We start from the raw sequence: 10,294 nt of genomic DNA, 5'->3' as shown, positions 1-10,294 counted from the left end.
AATGTTGAACACTGTGTCTTAACACACCACTACGTGATTTCATATTTGACGATACATTAAAATATTTATGATAAAAATGTATTACTAAGACACTTTCTCCCTCTACATTCACGTCTTACCGCTCGTAAATGGGATTCATTTTGCTGAAGCTGTTGCATCACCGCCGTGATTCATAATAAATACCTAACTGAGTCATGGCGTCACTGTACAATAACCAAACCACAGACATCGGTGTTGTTATTACAAGGTCAGAAACTGTATTTGGCAATTTTAAAACAAGTGCATACATGTACAGCTAGAAGCATTTAAGTTTTTTTTTGCCAAGTGCTCGTAGAATATTAGTCACATTCTATGTTCGACCAAGAACTGCCACCAGATCTAAAAATTACACCGATAGTTGGCTTTAACAACGGAAAGAGATAGTAAGCGGACATAGTCTGTTATACTGCGAACATACCTTTTATCCTCAAAAATATAGAAACACAATGTATTCAAAAAACAAGAAAAAAAAAATCAAAAAAATTATACAGCCATGTTTATGAAGTGTTCACTTCCCTTGTGTCCATATATACATGTCCAGAAAAAAAGTCTTGCTTGGATGGTCAGCAATGTAGTAAATGCGCATTAAACTGTATGCAAATATTCAGTTTGTTTGGATTGCTGGCTAGAAAGAAACGGGGGAAAAAATGCCATTGAAGTAGAATAAGAACGGGGAAAATGAAATCAAGGGTCTCGTTCCTTTTTTACCTTAACGTCCCCTGCCAAAATGGTGGCTATTTCGCCTTGCATAAAAGCCCAGGGTACGTTGGAGCCCACGAGCGGGCACTTCTCCCCGCTTGGACAGTACACCTCCCCGGTGGCACCTTGCTGCTTGATGCTTTCCCGCGAGCACGGGAAGCAGAATTTGTGCGAGGCCACCGAGGGGCACTGCACGAAATGTGTGTCCTCCAGCCGCTCGTGGCACAGCGTGCAGCACAGGGGAACGCTGCCCGGCACGGAAGAGTCCGGAATGCTCTGGGGGTGCCCCCCCTGGGGGTCCATGCCTGGCACGTGGGCTGTGGCGGGGGTCCCCGCGCCTCCAGCCCCCACGCCTCCCAGCACCTCCCGCGGCTGCATCCTCCGCTGGTTGGCCGAGGAAGGTGACAGAGGGCTGCCGCTGTTGCGGCGGGAAGAGGCACCGGGGGTGGTGGAGTGGACCTGGTTGGCGTCTTTCGGGGAGCCGGTGCCTGCACCGGCGTTGTCTGCAGCCAATATGAGCGCCTGCATCGGGGACTGGCCGTTCTGTGACGCGGTGGCGGCCTCCGGTGGGGTGGTTCGGGAGTGCGGGGAGATGGTGGAAGGAGGCGCGGCGGCGGAGAAGCCCGGTAAGGTGGCCGGTGGCATCTTCAGGACCTCCGACGGTGACGGCAGCCAGGGCTGGCCCTCCCCGTTCATCTTGGCGGCCACCGAGGCGGCGCCCTCCCCGTCAGGCTCAGGGGAGGCTTTCCTCTTCATGGTCCTCGGGTGCTTCCCTCTGTCTGTTGGGGGGGAGGGGGTAGGTTAGAGGGTTAACAACATGCTCAACTCTGCAACACAGGGCTGGGCTAAATAGAGCAATCCATTTCAGTCTCTCCTTGGCTCTAAAAGCATGACCTGTTGTTGACACAGTTTTCTTACAATAGCCAATTACTTTCAGACGCTATGAGCTACTGCAACACCTCGTCAAAAATCGTACACAATTCAGCGTTAGCTAAAACCTGCAAAACCGTATGAACCAAGATAAGATACTAATGTTACAGTGTCTAGGTTACAACGTTGAAATGTAAACATGGCACATTTTTCTGCTGATGTTAGCTGTCTTTATGAAGTCTCATAGAGTAACGTTAGCCATCGAAAGAAATATATGTACGAATTATAAAGATATCAGCTCGTTTTGATTTAACACAATACCTGATTTTGAGGAAGTGGGACTCGGATCATATCCCATTACCCTCTGTTGCATGACCGCATGGTCTTTCTTGAACCTGCCGTCGAACGTGTGGAGTGCCATAATTTCCCTCACTGTTTTGCCTTTCCCCATCCACTCCTCCGCCCGCTTGTGGCTGTCGCTCATCTCGGACATGCTATCCGGTCTGTGCTTGTCTTTCATATCATCCGACCGCTTGCCAACGTGGTCGCCTGAGTTGGGGACCGTCAGCACGCCCGGCATCCCCATTTGAGTTGGTCGACCATTGAGCGCGTGTACGGACTGCATGCTCCCGTTAACCAAAGGCACCAAATTTGGAGGGATGTTGCTAGTCCTGCGAGGGTTCGGGCTCTGGCGGTTCAGCTCCGGTGGCTCGTCGGGTTTAGGAAATCCGTTTGGAATGGGAATGCCATTAGCTTGTCTCCCTGGTTGATATTCCGGACCCAGCCGGGGCGGTCTCTCGGAGGTGAGAGGATAGCGGTCCAAGGGCTGAGGTGGTCGGGATCCAGGATCTCCCGTCGAGTGGTTGTGGGACTGCATTTCCTTCCCAGACAGCGAAGGTTTCCCAGGTCCCGGAGACCTACCATCCTGAAAACCATGTACCCGCTTCAACTGACGAGCAGTCTCAATAACAAACTCGATTCGGTCGGCTCCCTCGTAGTTGACACATCCCCTGCAAACGGGCTCAGTAAAATCCCATATCATAGCCCACGGCATGCGGGGCAAGTCACACAAATAACATGACTGCCTTCTCGAGGCAGCAACTGCCGCGGACGACATGGCTTTCGCGAGAAGAACAGTAAAAAACAACTAACTTACTGCCCGCTGCTCCAAACGTCTGTCAAATGTGTTACTTGTCCTTTCGACAAAAACAAGAATCTAAACAATACAGGTGTAAAGCTCCTCCAGCCCTGAAGCCAGAAAAAACGACGAAGTTACTCTCAGAAGTTCATGGTACTGTGTTCTTTACTACCGCGCGCCTCTATCTGTCTCCCTCACTACTACTCGCTCAGCCAGCTCAATGTGCAGTGACGTCACCACTGACACTAAACTTGTGCCTCCAGCTCGAGCTCTATTTACTTGATTCTTCGACAACCTCCGCCGGCGCATGCTCCATCAGCCTTCTTTCGCTCTGTCGGTGCCAAGGATAGCCCACAACGTGCGCAAGGCTCAGCGAATATAGTCTAATTAAAAACCCCAAAGTGTTCCACTTTCTATAATAAGGGCTTTTGCATGGCTTAATCTTGCCGTCGTTGTCAGAATAGCTCAGTGTGGCAGTTTACAGTCGAGGTAGAGTAACAAAATATATTCCGAGTTGTAGTTTGTGTTTACGCTCACGGAAATGCAGACCTTGCTGTTTTCATGTGCTATAAAATTATCCTCCTCATTCCTCAGGTTAGCGATTACTATAAGTCAATTTGGCGAATTGTCATTGAACACGTGAAATAGACTTTGGACTACAATTTATAAACAGGCTCACCCCCATATTTTTATTTCAGTGTTGTTGCAAAAATAGACACTTCGGTAAAAAAAAAAAAAAAACGTTTGTAACACAAATGAGGGCGTCGCGTCACCACTAAGAAAAACAGCCTACAGTTTCTTTGCGACTCATCAATATTCAGAAAATTCCAGACCGCTACGCGCATGCGCCATTTTGTCTGCATGTAAATGGCACCTCGAGCTCCATTTAGCAAGTCCCTTAAGGCCGAATTATAGATCTGCGGCGGTGTCCGTCCGTTTTACGGATGGGCGGGGAAACCGATTCGGACGGATTCGGACGTACTGTTTTTGATTTATACGTCTCCGACGGCTGTGGGTGTTGACAACAATTCACCGCCAGAGCAGTAGGTGGGGCAGCAGTTTTTTGGTCACAGACGAGCTACTGCGCGACCTCTTTGAGTGATGGAATTTGTCGATTGTGTATCTCCCTCCTCCCAGCTGTCACTAGCAAGACACATCATGAAGAGCAACAGGTGTAGTCACATGGGCCTTTACACACACTACTTTTCAATGGGTAACTTGTCTAATGCTATATATTCACTTGAAAAGGCAAACTTATCTCTATCATGGTAGGTATTATTTGTGTGAAAAATAGTAGCAATCTATAACAAAATGATATGCTTATCTTACATACACTATAGAAACTATTAAAAACGATTCAATGAAATGAATACTATCTTATTTTCTTTGGTATTTTTTGTCATATTCAGATTTTCAATGATGATTGCTGGGTAATATGTATGCTGTTGTCCAATGTCAAGTCTCTATTTGATCATGTGACGAGACGATATGATAGTTTAGGCGCAACATCTGAACGTCAAGACCAACAAGCTGACTGGGCAAATAAATATCTGTGACAACGTGATTACAGGAGGCAAACTGGTATCAGGGAAGAAGTTAAAAATAAACTGTCATCTGGAGAGTTTAAAAGAATACAAAACGAGGGGGAATCTACTGTATGGAGATATGGACAAAATGGGCCAGAGGCAAAAGCACCTGCAAACTGAAAACAATGGCTTTCAAACATAAGCGTGATAAGGCATTGAACATTCCATATTTAAATATCCTAATAAGTAGTCAAGTCAACGTGTCTGCCTCACGTGATGGAGAAGTTGGTTTTTGAGAGTAAAATAAATCACATTTAGGATAATAGCCTTCTTCTTGTGTGCGGAGATTTTTTTTATGTCCTAGCTGTGACAACGCGATTACAGGAGGCAAACTGGTATCAGGGAAGAAGTAAAAAATATGGAGAGTTTAAAACAATACAAAACGAGGGGGAATCTACTGTATGGAGATATGGACAAAATGGGCCAGAGGCAAAAGCACCTGCAAACTGAAAACAATGGCTTTCAAACATAAGCGTGATAAGGCATTGAACATTCCATATTTAAATATCTTAATAAGTAGTCAAGTCAACGCGATTACAGGAGGCAAACTGGTATCAGGGAATAAGTTAAAAAATAAACTGTCATCTGGAGAGTTTAAAACGATACAAAACGAGGGGGAATCTACTGTATGGAGATATTTCTGCTTAGTAGTCAAGGCATTGAACATTCCATATTTAAATATCTTAATAAGTAGTCAGGTAAACGTGTTTGCTTCACATGCTTCTCCCCTGTACAAAAGCGTCGGCTAAATGACTAAATGTAAATGGATTAGACCTCGATTGTTGGACTATGTAGATCGTTTTATAACGAACTTTGTGCACTTAAAGTTTTTAAAAAAAGGAAACTGTCATCTGGAGAGTTTAAAACGACACTCGAGGGGAAATTTACTGTAGGCATATGGAGATATTTCTGTCGGATGGCATCATATTCTATGCGGATTCTAATGAGGCTGTTTGATATGTCCAATGTAAGAAGTGTGAAGCTTTAATGAAATATGATTGATGCCATCCTCTTTCTCCACAACATGGATTAAACATCGATGGTTGGACTATGTAGATACTTTTATAAGGAATGTGTCCGTGTACTTACATGTTTTATTCGCGCCTCTTCTGGTGTAGCATATAACGTGAGTTTTATTTAGGCATATCAGATGCATAGCGTGAGTAATGTGTAGGCCATTTCATTCCGTTCTTGCAATGTGAATAATTCATTTCAATATGCTTATATCCCTCTTGTGCGCGCTTGTACGTTTAACGGGGCTTGTTTGTGTGAGCCAGTGCATTTATCATTCATCTGTTGATGCTCGAGTTTAATAAAGGCAGGCTATTCTTAAGAAACGTATGTAAATGTGTCAGTAGTATGAATAGTTGAGACATTGACTCATTGGGGTTCGGACTAAATATTTTACTTGCTGTCGGGCTGGGGTAGGGCTGGGACAAGTCAGCGCGATAAGGCATTGAACATTCCATATTTAACTTGGCATAGTCGCCCCATAATGCCGTGCGGCGGGCACATACTTTTCTAGATGTGATGCAGCGCATAGACATATATACATGTCATAGCGCATAGACATATATACATGTCAACGATGTTCTTTAACAATGTTCCTTACTGTTCTAATTGCATGTCGTTGTTCTGTGTTGGGACGGAGTTTATACAGGTGTGTGACGGTAGCACAGTCTGTTCGTGATAACTTGTAGCAGGGCATAAAGCCCGTGCCATTTTGACATTGTATTGTGTTTAGTGTTTAATTAAAAGCCATAACAAATATTCCACACTTCCGTGATTTGTTACAATATCTTAATAAGTAGTGAAGTCAACGTGGATTCTATGGATTAAATTCATTTATTGACACATCTTTTCAGGACGGCCACAGCGCTTTAAAACGACGTGTTTATAAGTTACATTATTCAAAGATGGTAGATAAAAGGCGAGATAATCGCCAGGTGTAATAAGCCTACTTTCTCATTATGTGTGTGTGTTAGGGTTTGTAATGCAATGGTGTTGGCTGCAAGTTAACTCCACTTCACGTTAAGGTTAGCTTTTGTATATGAGCATTCATTTCAACTGTTCCATCATCTGAAATATCACGGTGTCGAAAAACAAACCTTTGATCTAAACAGAATATTCAGTATGGAATGGGAATATTTCAGAGCAGGGCTATCTTTTATCGCGTTTGACAAATATGCTCCGATTGCTGTGATGTCTCCTGTGAGAATGGGATAGTATTCTCTCCTATGAATTCGCGGTCATTTGAGCGTCCTTATAAGTGTTTCAGAAATATCTTCAGACCTCTTCTGTTATGTTTGTTCATAATCAACTAGAAGAAGCTTGTGAGACGGTCTACAGGCTATTCATAAAAAACATACGTAAATGTGTCATTAGTATGGACAGTTGAGACATTGACTATGTCTGGTTGGATTCCGACAATATATTTGAATGGCTGTCTGGCTCGGGCACTACTCTGTCGGACGCAGGCCGGGCTCGGACAGAAATATTCGGCTGATCCACACTCTATAACAGAATAGGAACAGATAGGGAATGAAACAGGAAATGTGAGATTCCGGAAATGATGTCGTTAGGAAATGATTTCGTTAGCGGACCAATCACAGCCAAGGGGGTATCCGTCGCTATCCGTTCGTATCCGAAAAAGTTACAAAAATCGAGAGGTGCACGTCGGTGTCCGTCCAGCTCTCCGAAGGGCTCGGATGGGCGTTCCACCACGGGGAAGGGTGTTGCCAAGGCGTGGCTATGTGTCTGGACGGACACCGACGCAGATCTATAATTCGGGCTTTACTGTCTATGGCAAGTCCACATTCCCGCCTCGCTGCCAAAGCAACGTCACGCGGTAGGCTGCCACCTAGCCAACCGTGCAAAGCAACTTCTGTTACAGCAACCCTGTAGAATAACTGGGGCCAAGCATCGAAAATGCTAGCAGGCTATGTATTGTAAATATATGCTTTTCTCAGCTATGGTAGCCTACGTAAAAGTTAACTGCCTCCCTCAAACTCAAAGCGGACTTTCCAAAATATAAACTACCGCAGTTTTGGGGGCTGTAGCGCCACCAGCAGCCCAATCTTAGACTAACAGTTCTAGTCACAATCCTAATTTTTCTGTCTTTTTTTACAAAGTTACAAAGTACAAAGTTACAAAGTACAGCACACTGAATATAAGATTTAAGTAAACTTAATATTTATTTATGTAATAAAGTTTAACAGGACATGGTATAAATCTCAGTGACCTAAACGTACATCTGACTTTGTGCCATATTATTTAATTCACCGACTAGAATAACAGCCTCTTAATCTCTTTTTATGTGTTAATATATAAAAGGTTAAGGACACGTAAACCTGTGCCCTACAGTTGCACTATGGAACCCCTGTAGCTTTTATCTTTTCAAACGCTGAACGCTAGAGAACACATGAACACAGATCTTTTTTTGTGGATTCTCAATTTGCCTACTTAGGCTTAGGCAACACCAATATTTTATAAATTACAATTATGATTCATTTGAGCCTACATTCTGGGTAATGTTATAACTTATGGAGTACTTCTGCCCCCCCCCCCAACCACCCAGCTCTTCCTTGTTGTGAATGGAGCACAAAGCAACACATTCATCTTCACGAGGCTGTGTCATTTGATTGGCTCAGCCGAGCAAGCCATCCGGTCCAACGCCAGTGATTCAGCGAGCAAAAAGCCACTGGCGGCCATCTTCCCCCACCTCCACGCTAACAGCTGCTCCTCTGTACCAACATGGAAAGCCCCTAGTCTAAAGACAAGTCTAGACTACATCATCAGTGGTGCATATTTCCTAATCATTTTGAGAGAAAAACAGCAGCAGTTATGGCTGACTCATATTTGACCAACTCGCTTTGTGCCTCCTCTGCCTTTCTTGTGCCTTCTCTCTCTCTCTCGCTCGCTCTGTTTTTTCACTTTCACTCTACAAGTCTGTGTACGGTCTGATTTCCGATGGAGATTTTGTATGGTGATGACTAGCTCGTGTGGCCTGCGTGGGCTGAGAGAAAGTTGCCGCAAAAAAAATTCCAGCAAATCCGAGGGGTGAGGCAATGCAAAAAAAAAAAAAAAAAAGGCAGAACCAGCAAGCAGCAAAATGGGATTTGTTGTTACAGGCAGTTGCGATTACGTCTCTCAATGAGGAAGTGAGATATTTAGTCACGTAGCTGCAGCCCGACTCTGCTGCGTACCTCGCTCACACACACACACACACACACACACACACACACACACACACACACACACACACACACACAACCTCGCCCATTCGTGGAAAAACAAGCAATGCAATCCAGCTGGCTGCTTTCCAAAGATCACAGACATGTGCCGGACGGACAAGCCAGAGCAAGCCTTCCCCAAATGCCACAGATATGATTCACTTACATGAAACACGCAACAAAGCTGGCATATGCCCTGTGGCAGCAACCATGGCATGGTTCTGCAGGCCTACATGACAAGATTTTGTTTTCTTCCCCTGTGCTACCTTTCATTATTTAAAATGCAGGTCTGTAGCAGGATATAAGATGTGATTATTTGTGATGATGTTAATCTGTTTCAGACATAATATAGGGGCCAAGTTGTTGAAACAAGCACTCACTTGATATGAGTTGAATAAATAAATTATGTGTTTTTAAAGACGCCAATCTCTCTCTCTCTCTCTCTCTCTCTCTTTCTCTCTCTTTTTCTCTCTCTCTGTCTCTGTCTGTCTCTCTCCCTCTCTCTCTCTCTGTCTCTCTCTCTCTGAGTGGTAGAACAGTGAGTCATCCTCAAAGCGGCTCTCAGTCTCCACCCTTGTCAGCGGGAATCTGCCGAGCAGCTGACAAAAAAAGCGCTCAGCCGCCCGTGTTGTCATTTACGAGTTGCATCATTGAGACACATGACCAATTCCTCCAAGCTAGATTGCTGCACACAAAGCGAGAAAGAAAGAGAGAGAGAGAGAGGAAGAGAGAGAGGGGGGGGGGGGGAGAGGCACAACAGCAGTGAACAATGCATTCCATTTTCAAGTAGCCCTCAGCTTAGCAGTCGCACGGAGACAGGCCTCCATGCTGGGCATATGGCACAGAGAGATCACATTAGCAAAAATGACACAGGACATGCTCCAGAAAGCAGAAGGAATTTGGGAGTTAAGAACATACACGCACACACACACACACACACACACACACACACACACACACACACACACACACACACACACACACACACACACACACACACACACACACACACACACACAGATACACATTTGTACAGTCGACTCAACCGGCCTTCTGTAAGTGAAAGCTATATGTTCGCAATCTCCACCCAGCTAGGTCAACCATGTCAATCCTCGAGGTCCCCTGTAAGAGCAAGGACACAATTATCTAGTGTAAACACTGCGCTCTCTGAAGCAGTGTTTTTTTCCTGTGCGGGGGATTATACTCCTGGCCTCTCACATTCTTGGAAAAACAGGTTCTTTGACTTCCGCTTACATGAGAGGCCTAATATGTTCTCAGTAAAACATTAACAGTGGTGTGTCCAGTAGAAACCTGACAGGTTCCGCAGCTAAGCGAAGTAGGCTGACATGTTTTAGACTGCAGTGTTCTCTTTGGTTCCCACGCTTTATATTAAATCTCCTTAATACACTGTACTTACATTGTACTTGAGAATTGAATAATACTTTTAAATGTAAGTACATGCTGTAGTAACACTAAGCCTAACCCTAGACCTTACATTGGAACAGTATGTAGCCTAATATCAAAGTATAATGTACTTTTAAGGACATATTCCCTAGCAGCATTTAATTAGGCCATATATTGTCAAAGGAAAATCACAGAGACACCAGCTTCTTAATATAAATTGAGACCTTGTTCGATGGGGGTATCTGCATGTGTTGTGGTTACAGGCCGCCAGTCACAGAGTCTCACAGAGTCTCCCTGCTGCTTGTCCTGCGCTGCCCTTTCTGCCT

General features: G+C 44.7%; 1 protein-coding gene across 1 annotated transcript; it reads right to left on the bottom strand.

Annotated features, from left to right (window-relative positions):
• Positions 1 to 234: 234 nt before the first annotated feature.
• Positions 235 to 3,571, bottom strand: irf2bp2b (interferon regulatory factor 2 binding protein 2b). The gene is made up of 2 exons (XM_012816339.3): positions 1,930 to 3,571; positions 235 to 1,517 (listed from the first exon to the last, which is right to left on the bottom strand). Exons 1-2 carry the CDS (start codon positions 2,723 to 2,725, stop codon positions 724 to 726), a joined length of 1,590 nt encoding a protein of 529 aa, XP_012671793.1. The 5' UTR covers positions 2,726 to 3,571; the 3' UTR covers positions 235 to 723.
• Positions 3,572 to 10,294: the final 6,723 nt, after the last annotated feature.

The sequence above is a fragment of the Clupea harengus genome, chromosome 24 (assembly GCF_900700415.2).
Source record: "Clupea harengus chromosome 24, Ch_v2.0.2, whole genome shotgun sequence".
In the NCBI taxonomy this organism is placed as follows: Eukaryota; Metazoa; Chordata; class Actinopteri; order Clupeiformes; family Clupeidae; genus Clupea; species Clupea harengus.
This window is presented reverse-complemented; position numbering and strand designations above follow the sequence as displayed.